Genomic DNA, 26,379 nt, shown 5'->3' on the forward strand with positions numbered 1-26,379 from the left:
CAACATGAAAAACAACAGGAAGCATGGTTAAATATATCCCCATGCTCACAGTATAACACAAAGTGCAGACTTATAATTATGTAAGCAGATTTAATAAACATCTTATGTTGCATTCAAACCTGCACATATAACTTGTATCCTGTTTAACAAAGGCTTAATAGCCTATTGTAATACATATGCAGCGCTGCTGTATTTTTTATAAACAAGAGTTGAACATGAGATTTTACTATGGAGCCTGCCTTTTTCAACTAACTCTCATTTGTGTGCCCCCCGTGCTCCGTGTACCGCTCACTATACACGGAGGCCGGGCTATGGTGGAGAGGGAGCCGGAAGCGGCATCGGGAGCCGGGGAGCGCGCTGAATAGAGCCGTGGAGCGGCCTATGCATAAATCAACGTGGCCGGCGCGGCTCAGAGCGGCAGCGTAACCAGCGTTGGGGGGCTGAAAGCAGCGGCGGGCGGCCACACACACACAGTATCCCCACACAGTGGGGCGGCAGCGTGAGCTGACAGTCCCGTCCCAACATACCTGGACCCTGTGGTGAGGGCTATGACGGGGCTTCTTCTGTAAGCTCCGTCCAGCCTTTTCTGCAGGAATCCTGCACGTGGTGGTGAGGGAGCTCTTTCAGAGAGGCCCGACACCCACAGCTGCTTCAGCAGCTTCCACTATCCCGGACCCTCGCATTTCTGGAAGGGGGGGGGGGGGGGGAAGGGATGTGGAACATTGGGGGGGGGGGGAAATCAAAAAAAATAAATAAAAAAAAATCAAAAGAAATCCAATAATTGTGTACCAACTCCACAAGCCTTGTTGCTCTGTGAGCACCGAAAAAACACTGAGGTACTCTGGGATATGGAGGGTAGGAGTAGTCTCAAATTTTAATTTATTCAGTGCCTAGTTCCTGTGGAACCGTCCATATCCCAAGAGTACTCCAGTGACCCCTAGTGGATGAAAAAGAAATTCAGTTTACTATAACACTATATTATTATGCAAAACTAATGATTAATTTCTCTTTTAAGAGCCACATAATGTGAGTGAGGAGTGGGGGTGGACATGGGGGAAAAAAAAAAAAAGAAAAAAAAAGAGGACAATAGCTTGCTGCAGTAAGGGTGTCATTTTCCAGTCAATAAGTCTATGGAGACTATTCCATCTAAGCCTGAAATGACTAATGGCGAACTATGGGCCTAATTCAGCATGGATCGATATTCTGACAAATTGCAGTTGTTTGCGAGTAGAAAGGCGCCGCCCTGACAGGAAAAGACGCCCGTGCAAGTATGTGAATGCATCGCAGATCGCTATCCATCCGCAGATGCATCCGCAATATCAACATTTTTTTTGCATCGGGGCAATTGTAAGTAGGTCTGAGGCTGCCACGGCCTAAAAGTGGTCTGCGCTGACGTCCGAGACCCTCCCAAAAAACGCCTGCGTTTTTCTAACACACCCAGAAAAACAAGATTTATGGTAAGAACTTACCTTTGTTAAATCTCTTTCTGCAAGGTACACTGGGCTCCACAAGGATAGACAATGGGGTGTAGAGTAGGATCTTGATCCGAGGCACCAACAGGCTCAAAGCTTTGACTGTTCCCAGAATGCACAGCGCCGCCTCCTCTATAACCCCGCCTCCCTGCACAGGAGCTCAGTTTTTAGTTAACAAGCCCAATGCAGTAGCAGGAAAAAAGAGACGACAACGTTAGTAGCCACATACACCACACTCTCACGACAGGAGAAGTGTCAGCGGCTAATGCCATACCAACCCAAAGAAGCTAAGCGTGTCAGGGTGGGCGCCATGTGGAGCCCAGTGTACCTCGCAGAAAGATTTAACAAAGGTAAGTTCTTACCATAAATCTCGTTTTCTGCCGCGGGGTACACTGGGCTCCACAAGGATAGACATTGGGGATGTCCTAAAGCAGTTCCTTATGGGAGGGGACGCACTATAGCGGGCACAAGAATCCGACGTCCAAAGGAAGCATCCTGGGAAGCGGCAGTATCGAAGGCATAGAACCTTATGAACGTGTTCACTGAGGACCACATAGCCGCCTTGCACAATTGTTCAAGGGTCGCACCACAGCGGGCCGCCCAAGAAGATCCAACAGACCAAGCAGAATGGGCCGTAATGTGAGCAGGAGCAGACAGACCAGCCCTCACATAAGCATGTGCAAACACCATTCTAATCCATCTGGCCAAAGTTTGCTTGTGAGCAGGCCAGCCCCGTTTGTGAAATCCAAACAGTACAAAGAGAGAATCAGATTTCCTAATAGAAGCAGTTCTTTTCACATAGATACGGAGAGCCCGTACCACATCCAAAGACCTCTCTTTGGGAGACAAATCAGGAGAAACAAGTGCCGGAACCACAATCTCCTGGTTAAGGCGGAACGAGGAAACCACCTTAGGTAAATATCCGGGACGAGTCCTAAGAACCGCCTGGTCATGGTGAAATATCAGATATGGGGAACTACAGGACAAGGCACCCAAATCAGACACTCCTCTAGCTGAAGCAATAGCCAGCAGAAACACCACCTTAAGGGAAAGCCACTTAAGATCAGCTGAACCAAGGAGGTTCAAACGGAGACTCTTGTAACGCCTCCAAAACCGACAAGTCCCAAGGAGCCACAGGCGGGACATAGGGTGTGTTGTGTATCCAACCTCCCCGAGTAAAGGTATGCACATCAGGTAAGGTCGCAATTTTTCTCTGAAACCACACCGACAAGGCAGAAACATGAACCTTGAGGGAGGCCAGACGCAGGCCTAAGTCCAGGCTCTGCTGAAAAAAAGCCAACAGCTTGGCTATACTAAACTTGGAAGAGTCATAATCGTTACATGCGCACCAAACAAAGTAAGAATGCCAGACCCTATAGTAAATCCGAGCAGAAGCCGGTTTCCGGGCCCGCAACATAGTTTGAATGACCGCCTCAGAAAACCCTTTAGCCCTTAAGACGGAAGCTTCAAGAGCCACGACGTCAAAGACAGCCGGGCTAGGTCCTGGTAGACACAGGGGCCCTGAACGAGGAGGTCTGGGCGTTGTGGAAGTAAAATTGGATGCTCTGACGATAAGCCTTGCAGGTCTGAGAACCAGTGCCGTCTTGGCCACGCTGGAGCTATGAGAAGCAGAATTCCTTTTTCTTGCTTGAACTTCCGAATTACCTAGGCAGGAGTGACACCGGGGGGGGGGGGGGGGGGGGGCGGGGGGGGGGTTTACATGTACGGCAGGCGAAACCTCCACGGCACCGCCAGCGCATCCACGAATGCTGCTTGAGAATCCCTTGTCCTTGCTCCGAAGACCGGAACCTTGTGATTGTGTCGAGACGCCATCAGATCTACGTCTGGAAGACCCCACTTTTCCACTAGGAGTTGAAACACTTCTGGATGGAGGCCCCACTCGCCGGCATGTACGTCCTGACGACCGAGAAAGTCCGCTTCCCAATTCAGGACTCCCGGAATGAAGATTGCCGATATGGCCGGTAGATGGCGTTCCGCCCAATGTAGAATCCGTGAGACTTCCTTCATTGCCAGATTGCTTCGAGTGCCGCCTTGATGATTTATGTAAGCCACTGTGGTGGCGTTGTCAGACCGCACTTGAACAGGATGGTTCTGAATTAAATGCTGGGCTAGGTTCAATGCATTGAAGACCGCCCGCAATTCCAGAATGTTGATTGAGGGGAGGGATTCCTCCTTGCTCCACCGACCCTGAAGGGAGTGTTGCTCCAGCACCGCGCCCCAACCTCTTAGACTGGCATCTGTCGTCAACAGGACCCAGTTGGATATCCAGAAGGGTCGGCCCCTGCACAATTGTTGGTCCTGGAGCCACCAGAGCAGCGACAGACGGACTTCCGGAGTCAATGAGATCATTTGAGACCTGATCCGGTGAGGTAGGCCGTCCCACTTGGCTAAAATCAGCCTCTGGAGGGGGCGAGAATGGAATTGAGCATACTCCACCATGTCGAATGCCGATACCATGAGGTCCAGCACCTGCACTGCCGAATGTATCGACACCTGCGGACGAGAAAGGAAGCAACGAATCCTGTCCTGAAGCTTCAGGACTTTCTCCTGACACAAAAACAACCTCTGGTATTGAGTGTCTAATAGCGCTCGCAGATGCACCATGCTCTGAGCAGGGATCAGGGAGGATTTCTTCCAGTTGATGAGCCACCCGTGGGCTTGCAGAAACCGGACCGTCCTATCTAGATGACGTAGGAAAAGTTCTGGGGAATTTGCCAGGATTAACAAGTCGTCCAGATACGGCAGTATCATGACCCCTTGACGGCGGAGTACCACCGTCATGACTTTGGTGAAGACTCGCGGAGCAGTTGTTAAACCAAAAGGTAACGCCCAAAACTGGTAATGGAGTTTGCCAATAGCAAACCTCAGGTATTGCGATGTGACGCTGCTATAGGAATATGCAGGTAAGCATCCTGTATGTCCAGGGAGACCATGTAGTCCCCAGGTTCCAAGGCCAGAACTATAGAGCGAAGGGTTTCCATACGGAACTTGGAAACCTTCACAAACCTGTTCAATGCCTTGAGGTTGAGAATGGGCCGGGAGGACCCATTCAGTTTCGGGACTAGAAACAGCAGAGAATTATACCCCCGGCCCCTCTGCGCAAGAGGCACCTGTACTACGACTCCTGCATCCAGGAGGGTCTATACCACCGAATGCAGAGTGTTTGCCTTTGTCTGGTCCAACGGGACGTTTGTCTGGCAAAATTGATGAGGGAGTCGGTTTTTGAAGGCTATGGCGTAATCTCAAATGACGACTTTCCATACCCAGGCATCTGAAGTGGTCTTCAACCATTCCTGGGTATACCCTAGAAGCCGGCCTCCCACCCTGGGATCCCCCAGGGGGGAGGCCCGCCCAGTCATGCGGCAGGCTTATCGGCCTTGGAAGCTGGCAGACGGGCCGCCCAGGCTCTTTTGGGCTTTGGCTCACCAGGTTTGGAAGTGCGGGCCTGCTTGTTGTACGCCTGACCTTTTGCTTTACCTGAAGGACGAAAGGGGCGAAAGGAAGTACCTTTAGCCTTCGACACAGAAGGAGCGGTACTTGGCAGACAGGCAGTTTTGGCAGTAGCCAAGTCAGCCACTATCTTATTTAAGTCCTCCCCAAACAGAATATCTCCCTTGAAAGGGAGTACCTCCAGGGTTTTTCTAGAGTCCAGATCCACAGACCAGGATCTCAGCCACAATATCCGGCGAGTCAGGACTGACGTAGTAGAGGCCTTGGCTGCCAGGATACCGGCATCAGAAGCCGCCTCTTTAATATAGCGAGAAGCTGTGACAATATATGACAAGCATTGTCTAGCATGGTCAGAGGAGATTTCAGCTTCCAACTCCAAGTCCCATGCTTCTATAGCCTCTGCAGCCCATGTTGCTGCAATAGTGGGCCTTTGTGCAGCACCCGTGAGGGTGTAAATCGCTTTCAGACAACCCTCCACACATTTATCCGTAGGCTCTTTTAGAGACGTGACAAGTAGAGCTGAGGAAACCACCATCCTAGCCACATGAGTCTACTGGAGGAGGAGTTTCCCAATTCTTAGACAGCTCTGGTGCGAGGGGATAGCGAGCCAGCATCTTCTTTTGAGGCACAAACTTCGTACCCGGGTTTTCCCAGGGTTCCTGACGTATATCCACTAGGTGGTCAGAGTGAGGTAAAACTTGTTTAACCACCTTCTGACGCTTTACCCTATCTGGTTTCTTAGGAGGGACAGATGGCTCGGGATCATCCGTAATCTGTAGAATTAATTTAATAGCCTCCAAAAGATCAGGAACATCCACATGTGAACTACCCTCCCCATCAGCAGTATCTGAGTCAGAACCTGTGGGGTCAGTATAAGTGCCGTCTTCATCAGACGAGGCGTCAGTGACAGCAGTGGATTGTGAGGAGACAAGCGCTCGCTTAGAGGACCCCTTGGGCTTAGGCGAGCGATGGTCAGACTTTTTAGTAGTCAAGGACTGGTTCAACTTCTTCAATTGAGCAGATAAATCGTCCGCCCACGGCGGATTAGCTGCAGGGACCACATACAGTTGTACCGGCATAGGGGGTCCCAGTTTATTAACTAGCGTATGTAGTAGCGTGGAAAAAGCGGCCCACGGTGGGTCATTATGTACCTCCGTTGCCACAGTCCCACTGGGGGGCAAGGAGCCCCCAGAACCAGAGCCCACAGCTGCTATATTCTCCTCATAGGGATCTGTGGCTTCAGCAACACCGGCAGTGTGTTCAGCCCCAGAACCGTACCCTCAGAAGCAGACATGATATAACTTGCAGTATCAGGTAACACAGTACAATTGGCAGCAGCACAATACCTCTTACCCAAACCCCTGCGCAGTGTAGTCAGCACTAGCAGAGATAAAGGAAAGATATGGTGACTAAATCACAGAGAAAAATACGTATAAAAGTATATCTTAGTGAAAATCCTATATCAATATAAAACCTGACTCACCAAGCCCCCTCAGGTTATAGAATATAGGGATAGCAAGTTGAGTGAAAGACACGAAATGGACACCACTCAGCTATTTAATGCACACACAGATAGTAATAACCTCTGCATTGTACAAACTGTGACTAACAACAATACTGCACTGGACTAGTGTATGTGTGTGTGTATATTATATATATATATATATATATATATATATATATATATATATATATATATATATATATATATATATATATATATATATATATATATATATATAGTTAATAGATATAACACTGCACAGTAAGAACTGGATGTATATCACAGGGTAATTGTACTAGAAAACTCTGACTAGAAAACTCTGCAGGTCTAAGCCTTATCCCCCTGCTGGCAAAACCACCGGGTACTGTGGGCTACTGAAATGGTTTAGAGAGAAAACCTGACCTGCACCCATGCCCTGGTGATCTAGTGGGATCGCATGTACTGCCAGTGTCCAACGCCAGCGCGCACGGCCCGCCTCCCAGTGACCGCGCCGGATCGCGATAAAGACCGGGTCCCGCAAGCGGGACCCACCCACCACCTCCCGAAGCGCAGCCACGCGTTCCCGGAGAGCCCCCGTCATGTATGCCTGATGTGAAGAAAACCGGAGCCTCCTGCTGTAGTTACACGGCAACCAGGGCTCGGGAGTGTATAGCGCCGCTGGGGAGAGCTGGAGCTGCAGCAGTGAATGTCTTCATACATATACCTCCGCTGCTGCCCTTGAAGTCTTCACTTTTTTCTTCAAAAAAAGCTCTTCTTAGGGCTGCCTGGAGCAGCCCCTCTGTTATGTGCCTGCTTACTGCAGCACCAACTACAAAACTGAGCTCCTGTGCAGGGAGGCGGGGTTATAGAAGAGGCGGCGCTGTGCATTCTGGGAACAGTCAAAGCTTTGAGCCTGTTGGTGCCTCGGATCAAGATCCTACTCTACACCCCAATGTCTATCCTTGTGGAGCCCAGTGGAGCCCGAAGCAGAAATGGCACGTTTTCTGTCAAACAGCGGCTACATTGCGATTATGATCTGTACACTATTTCTGTCGCTATTACCCCATGCGCGTGTGCAATCATACGACAATCGGTAGACTCTCATTAGTGATTTGTGCTGAATTAGGCCCTATATTTCTGTAAGGTAGCCGACAAATGATACACAATGTTTAAGATCATAACTGACAGACAAAGCTGCAGCATAAAAAGATCTGTACAACTGACAGGTGCTAGAACTAGTCAGATCAGACCGTCCGTTTGCTCAGAGCATGACAGACATGAAATGGGTCCATTTAATAAACAAACATTTACTTACAGAAACACAAAAGAAACTGCTCCCATTATAGCAGCTGGAAACCATGGCTTCTCCCAGCGAAGGACACGATCAGCAAGCAGGACCACTTCACCCCACCCTTGGAAATGCTCCTCAAGGCTAGCAGTCTCCGCAGCCTGCAAAGCAAACGTGATGTTCAGTCATTAATGTTCAAGACATTAAGGGAACTCAGTCAGTATTTTGTATTAACAGCAAGTCTTTACTCATCAACTGGATATTTTTACCCTAGCTATTACAGTATATTCACAACAGGTCGTGAGACTAAATGTAAAAAGTGCTTTCATCCAGAGACAAAGGGAGAAATTTTGTGGAGAGCCACAGTTCTTATTCACACAACTGTGCGCTGTAGGTTATCTTCACAACTTAAGGTGGGTACACACTAGGCGATGTATACACACTGTGCGAAATCACTAATGATATCGCTCAGTGACAGAGCATGCAGTTTTGGAGTCCAAATTTAGATGTATGGACAGGAGGGTCGTTAACGACTTGCGGGGCCGCGCACTGCTTGTCAGCGGCATACACACTTAGCGATAAAAATAAATAACCTCACTCAGGAAGGGTCAAAATGAGTGACGCTGTTTACTTTATGGATAAGTATGTACCCACTTTAAGACCGGATTAGCACATCTGCACTCATCAGGCAGCATTATTCCTCCATGAGGATTCCTGCAGTTATACTATATCACGTGTGCTCACTTCACCTACTTTGGCAGTAGCACCAGCTACTACCTGGCCTTATGTTTAATCTTGTACTTGTAAGTGGTATGTAGCCCTTTCTATTGGCCCACAAGACCCTTCTAAAAGTGTAATCCATACAAGCTAAAACAGCTGTATAAGACTGGGACATGCAAGGGCACTAAGGGGGGGGGGGGGGGGGAGGGGGGGGGGACACAACACAACAACCAACATAATGCTGAATACAAGAATATGTACCAAATGTTTTGCAATCGTCATCAAATGGACAAATACAATGTACAGCCTTCCTAATAAGAATTATTAATTAACCAACCAACCAACCACAAAACAAATGTAATTTAAAAATCAGTCAGATCATTATCTGGCAAGTCGGTAAATGTTATTCAGTGAAGCCGACCCCCCACACCACCCACCCTATTTATCTCCACAAATCCGCCGTAGTTAACCCTTCAAAGCCAAGTTTGGGAACAGTGGATGTCACTTCAGTGCGTTCAGCGTATTAATCTATTAGTTCCTGGATGCAGATTTCATGTTATTAGAGCTGTATGAATCAGGGTTGCAGTTGCAACTAACACATGTGCCCAGATACCGACCTTTGTCCTCACTACCCAAACTTCAACAAGGCTGTCTTTGACAGTTTCAGTGCATCAACTGGGACCCACTGAACCAGTTTCCCCTATATGTATAGTTTATAACCCAGCACTATTACAGCAAGCAGAACCACAATACTTTAGTTGCTGTGAACAATGCTATAATCAGGTTTCTGCATGGATGTGCAGCTCTAGAATGCCATCACCCATTACCAACTGGTCACCAACTGCTGCAGTACTGGGAGAAGGGGCATAGTAATAGTGCATACTCTTTGCTCTGATGACTATATATGGTTTGGCGATACTAGGCTGGACACCAACCTGTTATTTTAGGTGTATGGCTACAGGCTGGTAAACTGAATATATGCTTACTACCGTTACTACCTGCTTTGAATTGCTAGCTTCTAAACTTTTAGGGCCGATATAAAAAATAAATAAATAAATAAATAAATAAGAATTTACTTACCGATAATTCTATTTCTCTAACGTCCTAAGTGGATGCTGGGGACTCCGTAAGGACCATGGGGAATAGCGGCTCCGCAGGAGACTGGGCACATCTAAAGAAAGCTTTAGGACTAACTGGTGTGCACTGGCTCCTCCCCCTATGACCCTCCTCCAAGCCTCAGTTAGATTTCTGTGCCCGACGAGAAGGGTGCACACTAGGGGCTCTCCTGAGCTTCTTAGTGAAAGTTTTAGTTTAGGTTTTTTATTTTCAGTGAGACCTGCTGGCAACAGGCTCACTGCATCGAGGGACTAAGGGGAGAAGAAGCGAACTCACCTGACTGCAGAGTGGATTGGGCTTCTTGGCTACTGGACATTAGCTCCAGAGGGACGATCACAGGTTCAGCCTGGATGGGTCCCGGAGCCGCGCCGCCGGCCCCCTTACAGAGCCAGAAGAGCGAAGAGGTCCGGAAAAAGCGGCGGCAGAAGACGTTCCTGTCTTCAATAAGGTAGCGCACAGCACTGCAGCTGTGCGCCATTGCTCTCAGCACACTGCATACTCCGGTCACTGAGGGTGCAGGGCGCTGGGGGTGGGCGCCCTGAGACGCAATAAAACACGATTAAAATACCTTACATGGCAAAAAATACATCACATATAGCTCCTGGGCTATATGGATGCATTTAACCCCTGCCAGAATGTACAAAAAACCGGGAGATAAGGCCGCCGAAAAGGGGGCGGAGCCTATCTCCTCAGCACACTGAGGCCATTTTCCCTCACAGCTCAGTTGGAGGGAAGCTCCCCTGGCTCTCCCCTGCAGTCACTACACTACAGAAAAGGTTAAAAAAGAGAGGGGGGCACTAATTAGGCGCAGTATTAACAATACAGCAGCTATAAGGGGAAAAACACTTATATAAGGTTATCCCTGTATATATATATATATAGCGCTCTGGTGTGTGCTGGCAAACTCTCCCTCTGTCTCCCCAAAGGGCTAGTTGGGTCCTGTCCTCTATCAGAGCATTCCCTGTGTGTGTGCTATGTGTCGGTACGTTTGTGTCGACATGTATGAGGAGAAAAATGATGTGGAGACGGAACAGAGTGTCTGTAACAGTGATGTCACCCCCTAGGGGGTCGACACCTGAGTGGATGTACTGTTGAAAATTACGTGACAGTGTCAGCTCTGTATAAAAAAACAGTGGTTGACATGAGACAGCCGGCTACTCAGCTTGTGCCTGTCCAGACGTCTCATAGGCCTCTAAAGCGCCCGTTACCTCAGATGGCAGATACAGACGCCGACACGGATACCGACTCCTGTGTCGACGGTGAAGAGACAACCGTGATTTCCAGTAGGGCCACACGTTACATGATTGTGACAATGGAAAATGTGTTATACATTTCTGATAATACGAGTACCACCAAAAAGGGGTATTATGTTCGGTGAGGGAAAAACTACCTGTAGTTTTCCTGAATCTGAGAAATAAAATGAGGTGTGTGATGATGCGTGGGTTTCCCCCCGATAACAATTGATAATTTCTTAAAAAGTATTGGCTGTATTCCCTTTCCCGCCAGAGGTTAGGGTGCGTTGGGAAACACCCCCTAGGGGGGGATAAAGCGCTCACACGCTTGTAAGAACAAGGGCTCTACCCTCTCATGAGAGGGCCGCCCTTAAGGATCCTGCTGATAGAAAGCAGGAGGGTATCCAAAAAATAAGAATTTACTTACCGATAATTCTATTTCTCGGAGTCCGTAGTGGATGCTGGGGTTCCCAGGGGGATAGCGGCTCCGCAGGAGACAGGGCACAAAAAGTAAAGCTTTAGGATCAGGTGGTGTGCACTGGCTCCTCCCCCTATGACCCTCCTCCAAGCCTCAGTTAGGATACTGTGCCCGGACGAGCGTACACAATAAGGAAGGATTTATGAATCCCGGGTAAGACTCATACCAGCCACACCAATCACACTGTACAACCTATGATCTGAACCCAGTTAACAGCATGATAACAGCGGAGCCTCTGAAAAGATGGCTCACAACAAATAACCCGATTTTTGTAACTATGTACAAGTAATGCAGATAATCCGCACTTGGGATGGGCGCCCAGCATCCACTACGGACTCCGAGAAATAGAATTATCGGTAAGTAAATTCTTATTTTCTCTATCGTCCTAGTGGATGCTGGGGTTCCTGAAAGGACCATGGGGATTATACCAAAGCTCCCAAACGGGCGGGAGAGTGCGGATGACTCTGCAGCACCGAATGAGAGAACTCCAGGTCCTCCTTAGCCAGGGTATCAAATTTGTAGGATTTTACAAACGTGTTTGCCCCTGACTAAATAGCCGCTCGGCAAAGTTGTAAAGCCGAGACCCCTCGGGCAGCCGCCCAAGATGAGCCCACCTTCCTTGTGGAATGGGCATTTACATATTTTGGCTGTGGCAGGCCTGCCACAGAATGTGCAAGCTGAATTGTATTATACATCCAACTAGCAAAAGTCTGCTTAAAAGCAAGAGCACCCAGTTTGTTGGGTGCATACAGGATAACAGCAAGTCAGTTTTCCTGACTCCAGCCGTCCTGGAACCTATATTTTCAGGGCCCTGACCACATCTAGCAACTTGGAGTCCTCCAAGTCCCTAGTAGGCGCAAGACACCACAATAAGCTGGTTCAGGTGAAACACTAACACCACCTTAGGGAGAGAACTGGGGACGAGTCCGCAGCTCTGCCCTGTCCGAATGGACAAACAGATATGGGCTTTTTTGAGAAAAAAAACCACCAATTTGACACTCGCCTGGTCCAGGCCAGGTCCAAGAGCATGTTCACTTTTCATGTGAGATGCTTCAAATCCACAGATTTGACTGGTTTTAAACCAATGTGTTTTGAGGAATCCCAGAACTACGTTGAGATCCCACAGTGCCACTGGAGGCACAAAAGGGGGTTGTATATGCAATACTCCCTTGACCAACTTCTGGACTTCAGGAACTGAAGCCAATTCTTTCTGGAAGAAAAATCGACAGGGCCGAAATTTGAACCTTAATGGACCCCAATTTGAGGCCCATAGACACTCCTGTTTGCAGGAAATGCAGGAATCGACAGAGTTGAAATTTCTTCGTGGGGCCTTCCTGGCCTCACACCACGCAACATATTTTCGCCACATGTGGTGATAATGTTGTGCGGTCACCTCCTTTCTGGCTTTGACCAGGGTAGGAATGACCTCTTCCTGAATGCCTTTTCCCTTAGGATCCGGCGTTCCACCGCCATGCCGTCAAACGCAGCTGCGGTAAGTCTTGGAACAGACATGGTACTTGCTGAAACAAGTCCCTTCTTAGCGGCAGAGGCCATAAGTCCTCTGTGAGCATCTCTTGAAGTTCCGGGTACCAAGTCCTTCTTGGCCAAACCGGAGCCATGAGTATAGTTCTTACTCCTCTACGTCTTATAATTCTCAGTACCTTAGGTATGAAAAGCAGAGGATGGAACACATACACCGACTGGTACACCCACGGTGTTACCAGAACGTCCACAGCTATTGCCTGAGGGTCTCTTAACCTGGCGCAATACCTGTCCCGTTTTATGTTCAGACGGGACGCCATCATGTCCACCTTTGGTAATTCCCAACGGTTTACAATTATGTGGAAAACTTCCCCATGAAGTTCCCACTCTGCCGGGTGGAGGTCGTGCCTACTGAGGAAGTCTGCTTCCCAGTTTCCATTCCCGGAATGAAACACTGCTGACAGTGCTATCACATGATTTTCCGCCCAGCGAAAAGTCCTTGCAGTTTTTGCCACTGCCCTCCTGCTTCTTGTGCCGCCCTGTCTATTTACGTGGGCGACTGCCGTGATGTTTTATCCCACTGGATCAATACCGGCTGACCTTGAAGCAGAGGTCTTGCTAAGCTTAGAGCATTATAAATTTACCCTTAGCTATATTTATGTGGAGAAAAGTCTCCAGACTTGATCACACTCCCTGGAAATTTTTTCCTTGTGTGACTGCTCCCCAGCCTCTCGGGCTGGCCTCCGTGGTCACCAACATCCAAAACTGAATGCCGAATCTGGGGCCCTCTAGAAGATGAGCACTCTGTAACCACCACAGGAGAGACACCCTTGTCCTTGGATATAGGGTTATCCGCTGATGCATCTGAAGATGCGATCCGGACCATTTGTCCAGCAGATCCCACTGAAAAGTTCTTGCATGAAATCTGCCGACTGGAATTGCTTCGAAGGAAGTCACCATTTTTTTACCATGGCCCTTGTGCAATGATGCACTGATTTTAGGAGGTTCCTGACTAGCTCGGATAACTCCCTGGCTTTCTCTTCCGGGAGAAACACCTTTTTCTGGACTGTGTCCAGAATCATCCCTAAGCACAGCAGACTTGTCGGGATCAGCTGCGATTTTGGAATATTTAGAATCCACCCCTGCTGTTGTAACAGTATCCGAGATAGTGCTACTCCGACCTCCAACTGTTCCCTGGACTTTGCCCTTATCAGGAGATCGTCCAAGTAAGGGATAATTAAGACGCCTTTTCTTCGAAGAAGAACCATCATTTCGGCCATTACCTTGGTAAAGACCCGGGGTGCCGTGGACAATCCAAACGGCAGCGTCTGAAACTGATAGTGACAGTTCTGTACCACGAACCTGAGGTACCCTTAGTGATAAGGGCAAATTTGGGACATGGAGGTAAGCATCCCTGATGTCTCGGGACACCAGATAGTCCCCTTCTTCCCGGTTCGTTATCACTGCTCTGAGTGACTCCATCTTGATTTGAACCTTTGTAAGTGTTCAAATTTTTTTTTTAGATTTAGAATAGGTCTCACCTAGCCTTCTGGCTTCAGTACCACAATATAGTGTGGAATAATACCCCTTTTCTTGTTGTAGGAGGGGTAATTTAATTATCACCTGCTGGGAATACAGCTCGTGAATTGTTTCCCATACTGCCTCCTTGTCGGAGGGAGACCTTGGTAAAGCAGACTTCAGGAGCCTGCGCAGGGGAAACGTCTCGACATTCCAATCTGTACCCCTGGGATACTACTTGTAGGATCCAGGGGTCCTGTACGGTCTCAGCGTCATGCTGAGAGCTTGTCAGAAGCGGTGGAACGCTTCTGTTCCTGGGAATGGGCTGCCTGCTGCAGTCTTCTTCCCTTTCCTCTATCCCTGGGCAGATATGACTCTTATAGGGACGAAAGGACTGAAGCTGAAAAGACGGTGTCTTTTTCTGCAGAGATGTGACTTAGGGTAAAAACGGTGGATTTTCCAGCAGTTGCCGTGGCCACCAGGTCCGATGGACCGACCCCAAATAACTCCTCTTCCTTTATACGGCAATACACCTTTGTGCCGTTTGGAATCTGCATCACCTGACCACTGTCGTGTCCATAAACATCTTCTGGCAGATATGGACATCGCACTTACTCTTGATGCCAGAGTGCAAATATCCCTCTGTGCATCTCGCATATATAGAAATGCATCCTTTAAATGCTCTATAGTCAATAAAATACCGTCCCTGTCAAGGGTATCAATATTTTTAGTCAGGGAATCCGACCAAGCCACCCCAGCTCTGCACATCCAGGCTGAGGCGATCGCTGGTCGCAGTATAACACCAGTATGTGTGTATATACTTTTTATGATATTTTTCCAGCCTTCTGTCAGCTGGCTCCTTGAGGACGGCCCTATCTATAGACGGTACCGCCACTTGTTCTGATAAGCATGCGAGCGCCTTATCCACCCTAAGGGGTGTTTCCCAACGCGCCCTAACTTCTGGCGGGAAAGGGTATACCGCCCATATTTTCTATCGGGGGGAACCCACGCATCATCACACACTTCATTTAATTTATCTGATTCAGGAAAAACTACGGTAGTTTTTTCACATCCCACATAATACCCTCTTTTGTGGTACTTGTAGTATCAGAAATATGTAACACCTCCTTCATTGCCCTTAACGTGTGGCCCTAATAAGGAATACGTTTGTTTATTCACCGTCGACACTGGATTCAGTGTCCCTGTCTGTGTCTGTGTCGACCGACTAAAGTAAACGGGCGTTTTAAAACCCCTGACGGTGTTTTTGAGACGTCTGGACCGGTACTAATTGTTTGTCGGCCGTCTCATGTCGTCAACCGACCTTGGCGCGTGTTGACATTATCACGTAATTCCCTAAATAAGCCATCCATTCCGGTGTCGACTCCCTAGAGAGTGACATCACCATTACAGGCAATTGCTCCGCCTCCTCACCAACATCGTCCTCATACATGTCGACACACACGTACCGACACACAGCACACACACAGGGAATGCTCTGATAGAGGACAGGACCTACTAGCCCTTTGGAGAGACAGAGGGAGAGTTTGCCAGCACACACCAAAAACGCTATAATTATATAGGGACAACCTTATATAAGTGTTTTCCCTTATAGCATCTTTTTTATATATTTCTAACGCCAAATTAGTGCCCCCCCTCTCTGTTTTAACCCTGTTTCTGTAGTGCAGTGCAGGGGAGAGCCTGGGAGCCTTCCCTCCAGCCTTTCTGTGAGGGAAAATGGCGCTGTGTGCTGAGGAGATAGGCCCCGCCCCTTTTTCGGCGGCCTCGTCTCCCGCTCTTAACGGATTCTGGCAGGGGTTAAATATCTCCATATAGCCCCCGGAGGCTATATGTGAGGTATTTTTAGCCAAAAATAGGTTTTCATTGCCTCCCAGGGCGCCCCCCTCCCAGCGCCCTGCACCCTCAGTGACTGCCGTGTGAAGTGTGCTGAGAGGAAATGGCGCACAGCTGCAGTGCTGTGCGCTACCTTAAGAAGACTGAGGAGTCTTCATGCCGCCGATTCTGGACCTTCTTCTTGTTTCAGCATCTGCAAGGGGGCCGGCGGCGAGGCTCCGGTGACCATCCAGGCTGTACCTGTGATCGTCCCTCTGGAGCTAATGTCCAGTAGCCAAAGAAGCCAATCCATCCTGCACGCAGGTGAGTTCACTTCTTCTCCCCTAAGTCCCTCGTTGCAGTGATCCTGTTGCCAGCAGGACTCACTGTAAAATAAAAAACCTAAGCTAAACTTTTCTAAGCAGCTCTTTAGGAGAGCCACCTAGATTGCACCCTTCTCGGCCGGGCACAAAAATCTAACTGAGGCTTGGAGGAGGGTCATAGGGGGAGGAGCCAGTGCACACCACCTGATCCTAAAGCTTTACTTTTTGTGCCCTGTCTCCTGCGGAGCCGCTATCCCCCTGGGAACCCCAGCATCCACTAGGACGATAGAGAAATGTATTTACACACATACTGGTGTTATACTGCGACCAGCAATCGCCTCAGCCTGGAGGTGCAGTGCTGGGTTGGCATGGTCGGATTCCCTGACTGGAAATATTGATATCCTAGATAAGGATAATAAGAATTTACTTACCGATAATTCTATTTCTCGGAGTCCGTAGTGGATGCTGGGGTTCCTGAAAGGACCATGGGGAATAGCGGCTCCGCAGGAGACAGGGCACAAAAAAGTAAAGCTTTTACCAGATCAGGTGGTGTGCACTGGCTCCTCCCCCTATGACCCTCCTCCAGACTCCAGTTAGGTACTGTGCCCGGACGAGCGTACACAATAAGGGAGGCAATTTGAATCCCGGGTAAGACTCATACCAGCCACACCAATCACACCGTACAACTTGTGATCTAAACCCAGTTAACAGTATGATAACAGAAAGAGCCTCTTAAAGATGGCTCCTTAACAATATAACCCGAATTTGTTAACAATAACTATGTACAGTATTGCAGATAATCCGCACTTGGGATGGGCGCCCAGCATCCACTACGGACTCCGAGAAATAGAATTATCGGTAAGTAAATTCTTATTTTCTCTATCGTCCTAAGTGGATGCTGGGGTTCCTGAAAGGACCATGGGGATTATACCAAAGCTCCCAAACGGGCGGGAGAGTGCGGATGACTCTGCAGCACCGAATGAGAGAATTCCAAGTCCTCTTTTGCCAGGGTATCAAATTTGTAGAATTTTACAAACGTGTTTTCCCCCGACCACGTAGCTGCTCGACAGAATTGTAATGCCGAGACCCCTCGGGCAGCCGCCCAAGATGAGCCCACCTTCCTTGTGGAATGGGCCTTAACAGATTTAGGCTGTGGCAGGCCTGCCACAGAATGAGCAAGTTGAATTGTGTTACAAATCCAACGAGCAATCGTCTGCTTAGAAGCAGGGGCACCCAACTTGTTGGGTGCATATAGTATCAACAGCGAGTCAGATTTTCTGACTTCAGCCGTCCTTGAAATGTATATTTTTAAGGCTCTGACAACGTCCAACAACTTGGAGTCCTCCAAGTCGCCAGTGGCCGCAGGCACCACAATAGGTTGGTTCAGGTGAAACGCTGATACCACCTTAGGGAGAAAATGCGGACGAGTCCTCAGTTCTGCCCTATCCAAATGGAAGATTAGATAAGGGCTTTTATAAGATAAAGCCGCCAATTTAGATACTCTCCTGGCGGAAGCCAGGGCCAGTAACATAGTCACTTTCCATGTGAGATATTTAAAATCCACCTTTTTCAATGGTTCAAACCAATGGGATTTGAGGAAATCTAAAACTACATTTAGATCCCACGGTGCCACCGGAGGCACCACAGGAGGCTGTATATGCAGTACTCCTTTAACAAAAGTCTGTACCTCAGGAACTGAGGCCAATTCTTTTTGGAAGAATATTGACAGGGCCGAAATTTGAACCTTAATAGATCTCAATTTGAGACCCATAGACAATCCTGATTGTAGGAAATGTAGGAAACGACCCAGTTGAAATTCCTCCGTCGGAACACTCCGATCCTCGCACCACGCGACATATTTTCGCCAAATGCGGTGATAATGTTTCGCGGTGACTTCCTTCCTTGCCTTAATCAAGGTAGGAATGACTTCTTCTGGAATGCCTTTCCCTTTTAGGATCTGGCGTTCAACCGCCATGCCGTCAAACGCAGCCGCGGTAAGTCTTGAAAGAGACAGGGACCCTGTTGTAGCAGGTCCCTTCTCAGAAGTAGAGGGCACGGGTCGTCCGTGACCAACTCTTGAAGTTCCGGGTACCAAGTCCTTCTTGGCCAATCCGGAGCCACTAGTATTGTTCTTACTCCTCCTCACCGTATAATCTTCAATACCTTTGGTATGAGAGGCAGAGGAGGAAACACATATACTGATTTGTACACCCAAGGTGTTACCAGTGCGTCCACAGCTATTGCCTGTGGATCTCTTGACCTGGCGCAATACTTGTCCAGTTTCTTGTTGAGGCGAGACGCCATCATGTCTACCATTGGTCTTTCCCAACAGTTTATTAGCATGTGGAAGACTTCTGGATGAAGACCCCCCTCTCTCGGGTGAATATCGTGTCTGCTGAGGAAGTCTGCTTCCCAGTTGTCCACGCCCGGGAAGAACACTGCTGACAGTGCTATTACGTGATTCTCCGCCCAGCGAAGAATCTTGGCAGCTTCTGCCATTGCACTCCTGCTTCTTGTGCCGCCCTGTCTGTTTACATGGGCGACCGCCGTGATGTTGTCCGACTGAATCAACACCGGTATTCCTTGCAGGAGTGGTTCCGCCTGGCTTAGAGCATTTTAGATTGCTCTTAGTACCAGAATGTTTATGTGAAGAGACTTTTCCAGGTTCGTCCATACCCCCTGGAAGTTTCTTCCTTGTGTGACTGCTCCCCAACCTCTCAGGCTGGCGTCCGTGGTCACCAGGATCAAATCCTGTATGCCGAATCTGCGGCCCTCCAATAGATGAGCCTTTTGCAACCACCACAGAAGATATACCCTTGTCCTTGGCGACAGGGTTATTCGCAGGTGCATCTGAGGATGCGACCCTGACCATTTGTCCAACAGATCCCTTTGGAAAATTCTTGCATGGAATCTGCCGAATGGAATTGCTTCGTAAAAAGCCACCATTTTTCCCAGGACTCTTGTGCATTTATGTACAGACACCTTTCCTGGTTTTAGGAGGTTCCTGACAGGTCGGATAACTCCTTGGCTTTTTCCTCGGGAAGAAAAACCTTTTTCTGAACCGTGTCCAGAATCATCCCTAGGAACAGCAGACGTATCGTCGGAAAACAGCTGCGATTCTTGGAATATTTAGAATCCAGTCGTGCCGTCGAAGAACTACATTAGATAGTGCTCTTCCGACCTCCAACTGTTCTCTGGAACTTGCCCTTTTTAGGTCGTGCAAGTAAGGGATAATTTAGATGCCTTTTTTCTTTGAAGAAACATCTTTTCGGCCATTACCTTGGTAAAAAGGCCCGGGGTGCCGTGGATAATTCAAACGGCATCGTCTGAAACTGATATTGACAGTTCTGTACCACGAACCAGAGGTACCCTTGATGAGAAGGACAAAATTTGGACATGGAGGTAATCCTTGATGTCCAGGGACACCATATAGTCCCCTTTTTTCCGGTTCGCTATCACTGCTCTGAGTGACTTTATCTCGATTTGAACCTTTTATGTAAGTGTTCAAAACATTTTAGATTTAGACTATGTGTCACCAAGCCGTCTGGCTTCAGTACCACAATATAGTGTGGAAAAATAATACCCTTTTCCTTGTCGTAGGAGGGGTACTTTGATTATCACCTGCTGGATATACAGCTTGTGAATTGTTTCCAATGCTGCCTCCCTGTCGGAGGGAGCCGTTGGTAAAGCAGACTTCAGGAACCTGCGAGGAGAAGATGTCTCGACTCTCCAATCTTTACCCCTGGGATAATACTCGTACGATCTAGGGGTCAACTTGCGAGTGATCCCACTGCGCCCTGAGACTCTTGAGACTACCCCCCCACCTTGAGTCCGCTTGCACGGCCCCAGCGTCATGCTGAGGACTTGGCAGACGCGGTGGAGGGCTTCTTTTCCTGGGAAAGGGCTGCCTGCTGCAGTCTACTTCCCTTACCTCTATGTCTGGGCAGATATGACTGGCCTTTTGCCTGCATGCCCTCATGGGAAAGGAAAGATTGAGGCTGAAAAGACGGTGTCTTTTTTAGCTGAGATGTAACTTGGGGTAAAAAAGGTTGGATTTCCCAGCTGTTGCTGTGGTCCCCAGGTCCGATGGACCGACCCCCAAATAACTCCTTCCCTTTATACAGCAATACTTCCATCTGCCGTATGGGATCTGTATCACCTGACCACTGTCGTGTCCCTGACATCTTCTGGGAGATATGGACAACGCACTTATCTTGATGCCAGAGAGCAAATATCCCTCTGTGCATCTCACATACATATATATAGAATGCATCCTATTAAATGCTCTACATGAATAAAATATTTTCAGTCAGGGAATCCGACCAAGCCAACCCAGCACTGCATCTCCAGGCTGATGGCGATCGCTGGTCGCAGTATAACCACCGTATGTGTGTATATACTTTTTAGGATATTTTTCCAGCTTCCTATCAGCTGGCTCCTTGAGGGCGGCCGTATCTGGAGACGGTAACGCCACTTGATAAGCGTGTGAGCGCCTTATCACCCTAAGGGGTGTTTCCCAACGTACCCTAATTTCTGGCGGGAAAGGGTATAACGCCAATATTTGCTATCGGGGTAACCCTACGCATCATCACACACTTCATTTTATTTTATCTGATTCAGGAAAAACTACAGGTAGTTTTTTCCACTCCCACATAATACCCTTTCTTGTGGTACTTGTAGTATCAGAAACACGTAACACCTCCTTCATTGCCCTTAACGTGTGGCCCTAATGAGAAATACGTTTGTTTATTCACCGTCGACACTGTATTCAGTGTCCGTGTCTGTGTCTGTGTCGACCGACTGAGGTAAATGGGCGTTTTTAAAACCCCTGACGGTGTTTCTGAGACGCCTGGACCGGTCCTAATAGATTGTCGGCCGTCTCATGTCGTCAACCGACCTTGCAGCGTGTTGACATTCTCACGTAATTCTCTAAATAAGCCATCCATTCCGGTGTCGACTCCCTAGAGAGTGACATCACCATTACAGGCAATTTCTCCGCCTCCTCACCAACATCGTCCTCATACATGTCGACACACACGTACCGACACACAGCACACACACCGGGAATGCTCTGACAGAGGACAGGACCCACTAGCCCTTTGGGGAGACAGAGGGAGAGTCTGCCAGCACACACCAAAAACGCTATAATTATATAGGGACAACCTTATATAAGTGTTTCTCCCTTATAGCATCTTTTATATATATACAATATCGCCAAAATCAGTGCCCCCCCTCTCTGTTTTAACCCTGTTTCTGTAGTGCAGTGCAGGGGAGAGCCTGGGAGCCTTCTCTCCAGCTTTTCTGTGAGAGAAAATGGCGCTGTGTGCTGAGGAGATAGGCCCCGCCCCTTTTTCGGCGGGCTCGTCTCCCGCTATTTTTGAAGTTAGGCAGGGGTTAAATATCTCCATATAGCCTCTGTGGGCTATATGTGAGGTATTTTTTGCCTCTAATAAGGTTTTTATTTGCCTCTCAGAGCGCCCCCCCCAGCGCTCTGCACCCTCAGTGACTGTTGTGTGAAGTGTGCTGAGAGGAAAATGGCGCACAGCTGCAGTGCTGTGCGCTACCTTTATGAAGACTCAGGAGTCTTCAGCCGCCGATTTTGGACCTCTTCTCTCTTCAGCGTCTGCAAGGGGGCCGGCGGCGCGGCTCCGGTGACCATCCAGGCTGTACCTGTGATCGTCCCTCTGGAGCTAGTGTCCAGTAGCCAAGCAGCAAATCCACTCTGCACGCAGGTGAGTTCACTACTTCTCCCCTAAGTCCCTCGTTGCAGTGATCCTGTTGCCAGCAGGACTCACTGTAAAGTAAAAAACCTAAGCTAAACTTTCTCTAAGCAGCTCTTTAGGAGAGCCACCTAGATTGCACCCTTCTCGTTCGGGCACAAAATCTAACTGGAGTCTGGAGGAGGGTCATAGGGGGAGGAGCCAGTGCACACCACCTGATCTGGTAAAAGCTTTACTTTTTTGTGCCCTGTCTCCTGCGGAGCCGCTATTCCCCATGGTCCTTTCAGGAACCCCAGCATCCACTTAGGACGATAGAGAAAGTATATTATTGCCGATAGAGCATTTAAAAGATGCATTTCTATATATGCATGATGCACAGCGGAATATTTGCCGACTGGCATCAAGTATAAGTGCATTGTCCAATTCTACCAGTAAAATGGTCAGGTGATGCGGATTCCAAACGGCATTTGGAAGTATTGCCTTTAAAAGGGGACATTTGGGGTCGGTCTTTTAGACCTGGTGGCCACGGCAACAACTGGGAAATCCACGTTTGTACCCCAGGTCGCCTCTCAAAATAAGACGCCGTATTATCAGGCGCAGTCCTTTGTTGGCAAGCGGACAAAAGGTTCCTCTTTTCTGCTCGTGACAGAGGGAGAGGAAAAAGGCTGCAGAGATTAGCCAGTTCCCAGGAACAGAAACCCTTTCCCGCCTCTGCCAAGCCCTCAGTATGACGCTAGGGCTTTACAAGCTCAGGCACGGTGGGGACCCGTTCTCAATGAATTTCAGTGCGCAGTGGGCTCACTCGCAAGTAGACCCCTGGATCCTTCAGGTAATATCTCAGGGGTACATATTGGAATTCGAGACGTCTCCCCTTCGCCGTTTCCAAAAGTCGGCTTTACCGACGTCTCCCTCTGACAGGGAGGCAGTTTTGGAAGCCATTCACAAGCTGTATTCCCAGCAGGTGATAATCAAGGTACCCCTCCTGCAACAGGGAACGGGGTATTATTCCACACTATTGTGGTACCGAAGCCAGACGGATCGGTGAGACCGATTCTAAATCTAAAATCTTTGAACACTTACATACAGAGGTTCAAATTCAAGATTGAGTCACTCAGAGCAGTGATTGCGAACCTGGAAGAAGGGGACTACATGATGTCTCGGGACATCAAGGAGGCTTACCTTCATGTCCAAATTTACCCTTCTCACCAAGGGTACCTCAGGTTATGGTACAGAACTGTCACTATCAGTTCAGACGCTGCCGTAGGGATGGTCCACGGCACCCCAGGTCTTTACCAAGGTAATAGCCGAAATGATATCCCTTCGAAGGAAGGGAATTTTAGTTATCCCTTACTTGGACGATTCCCTGATAAGGGTAAGATCCAGGGAACAGTTGAAAGTCGTTGTAGCACTATCTCAGGTAGTGTTGCGGCAGCACGATTGGATTCTCAATATTCCAAAATCGCAGCTGGTTCCGACGACTTGTCTTCTTTTTCCTAGGGATGATCCTGGACACAGTCCAGAAAAAAGGTGTTTCTCCCGGAAGAGAAAGCCTGGGAGTTATCCGAGCTAGTCAGGAACCTCCTAAAACCGAACCAAGTCTCAGTGCATCAATGCACAAGGGTTCTGGGTAAAAATGGAGGCTTCCTACAAAGCAATCCCATTCGTTAGATTCCACGCAAGAACTTTCCAGTGGAACCTACTGGACAAATGGTCCGGGTCGCATTTTCAGATGCATCAGCGGATAACCCTGTCACCAAGGACAAGGGTATCCATCCTGTGGTGGTTGCAGAGTGCTCATCTTCTAGAGGGCCGCAGATTCGGCATTCAGGACTGGGTCCTGGTGACCACGGATGCCAGCCTGCGAGGCTGGGGAGCAGTCACACAGGGAAGGAATATCCAGGGCTTAGGGTCAAGCCTGGATACATCACTTCACATAAATATCCTGAAGCTAAGGGCCATTTACAATGCTCTAAGCTTAGCAAGACCTCTGCTTCAAGGTCAGCCGGTGTTGATCCAGTCGGACAACATCATGGCAGTCACCCACGTAAACAGACAGGGTGGCACAAGAAGCAGGAGGGCAATGGCAGAAGCTGCAAGGATTCTTCGCTGGGCGGAAAATCATGTGATAGCACTGTCAACAGTATTCATTCCGGGAGTGGACAACTGGGAAGCAGACTTCCTCAGCACGACCTCCACCCAGGAGAGTGGGGACTTCACCCAGAAGTCGTCCACATGATTAAAAAACTCGACAGGTATTGCGCCAGGTCAAGAGACCCTCAGGCAATAGTTGTAGACGCTCTGGTAACACCGTGGGTGTACCGGTCAGTGTATGTGTTCCCTCCTCTGCCTCTCATACCCAAGGTACCGAGATTGATAAGATGGAGAGGAGAAAGCACTATATTCGTGGCTCCGGATTGGCCAAGAAGGACTTGGTAACCGGAACTTCAAGAGATGCTCACGGAGGATCCGTGGCCTCTACCTCTAAGAAGGGACCTGCTCAAGCAAGGACCCTGTCTGTTCCAAGACTTACCGCGGCTGCGTTTGACGGCATGGCGGTTGAACACCGGATCCTGAAGGAAAAAATAAGAATTTACTTACCGATAATTCTATTTCTCGGAGTCCGTAGTGGATGCTGGGGTTCCTGAAAGGACCATGGGGAATAGCGGCTCCGCAGGAGACAGGGCACAAAAGTAAAGCTTTCCGATCAGGTGGTGTGCACTGGCTCCTCCCCCTATGACCCTCCTCCAAGCCAGTTAGGTACTGTGCCCGGACGAGCGTACACAATAAGGGAGGAATTTTGAATCCCGGGTAAGACTCATACCAGCCACACCAATCACACCGTACAACTTGTGATCTAAACCCAGTTAACAGTATGATAACAGCGGAGCCTCTGAAAAGATGGCTCACAACAATAATAACCCGATTTTTGTAACTATGTACAAGTATTGCAGATAATCCGCACTTGGGATGGGCGCCCAGCATCCACTACGGACTCCGAGAAATAGAATTATCGGTAAGTAAATTCTTATTTTCTCTATCGTCCTAGTGGATGCTGGGGTTCCTGAAAGGACCATGGGGATTATACCAAAGCTCCCAAACGGGCGGGAGAGTGCGGATGACTCTGCAGCACCGAATGAGAGAACTCCAGGTCCTCCTTAGCCAGGGTATCAAATTTGTAGAATTTAGCAAACGTGTTTGCCCCTGACCAAGTAGCTGCTCGGCAAAGTTGTAAAGCCGAGACCCCTCGGGCAGCCGCCCAGGATGAGCCCACCTTCCTTGTGGAATGGGCATTTACATATTTTGGCTGTGGCAGGCCTGCCACAGAATGTGCAAGCTGAATTGTATTACACATCCAACTAGCAATAGTCTGCTTAGAAGCAAGAGCACCCAGTTTGTTGGGTGCATACAGGATAACAGCAAGTCAGTTTTCCTGACTCCAGCCGTCCTGGAACATATTTTCAGGGCCCTGACAACATCTAGCAACTTGGAGTCCTCCAAGTCCCTAGTAGGTGCAAGGCACCACAATAAGCTGGTTCAGGTGAAACACTGACACCACCTTAGGGAGAGAACTGGGGACGAGTCCGCAGCTCTGCCCTGTCCGAATGGACAAACAGATATGGGCTTTGAGAAAAAAACCACCAATTTGACACTCGCCTGGTCCAGGCCAGGGCCAAGAGCATGGTCACTTTTCATGTGAGATGCTTCAAATCCACAGATTTGACTGGTTTTAAACCAATGTGATTTGAGGAATCCCAGAACTACGTTGAGATCCCACAGTGCCACTGGAGGCACAAAAGGGGGTTGTATATGCAATACTCCCTTGACAAACTTCTGGACTTCAGGAACTGAAGCCAATTCTTTCTGGAAGAAAATCGACAGGGCCGAAATTTGAACCTTAATGGACCCCAATTTGAGGCCCATAGACACTCCTGTTTGCAGGAAATGCAGGAAACGACCGAGTTGAAATTTCTTTGTGGGGCCTTCCTGGCCTCACACCACGCAACATATTTTCGCCACATGTGGTGATAATGTTGTGCGGTCACCTCCTTTCTGGCTTTGACCAGGGTAGGAATGACCTCTTCCGGAATGCCTTTTTCCCTTAGGGTCCGGCTTTCCACCGCCATGCCGACAAACGCAGCTGCGGTAAGTCTTGGAACAGACATGGTACTTGCTGAAGCAAGTCCCTTCTTAGCGGCAGAGGCCATAAGACCTCTGTAAGCATCTCTTGAAGTTCCGGGTACCAAGT

At 48.8% G+C, this 26,379-nt stretch overlaps 1 protein-coding gene across 1 annotated transcript in view; it reads right to left on the reverse strand.

Annotated features, from left to right (window-relative positions):
* ARL6IP1 (ADP ribosylation factor like GTPase 6 interacting protein 1) overlaps nt 1-26,379 on the reverse strand; it is an 85,609-nt gene that overhangs the window by 27,700 nt on the left and 31,530 nt on the right. Inside the window, exon 2 of the mRNA XM_063934390.1 lies at nt 7,742-7,875. Within this exon, the coding sequence (XP_063790460.1) occupies nt 7,742-7,875 (134 nt within the window). The remainder of the gene's footprint in view (nt 1-7,741; nt 7,876-26,379) is intronic.

The sequence above is a fragment of the Pseudophryne corroboree genome, chromosome 7, assembly GCF_028390025.1.
Source record: "Pseudophryne corroboree isolate aPseCor3 chromosome 7, aPseCor3.hap2, whole genome shotgun sequence".
Lineage (NCBI taxonomy): Eukaryota > Metazoa > Chordata > Amphibia > Anura > Myobatrachidae > Pseudophryne > Pseudophryne corroboree.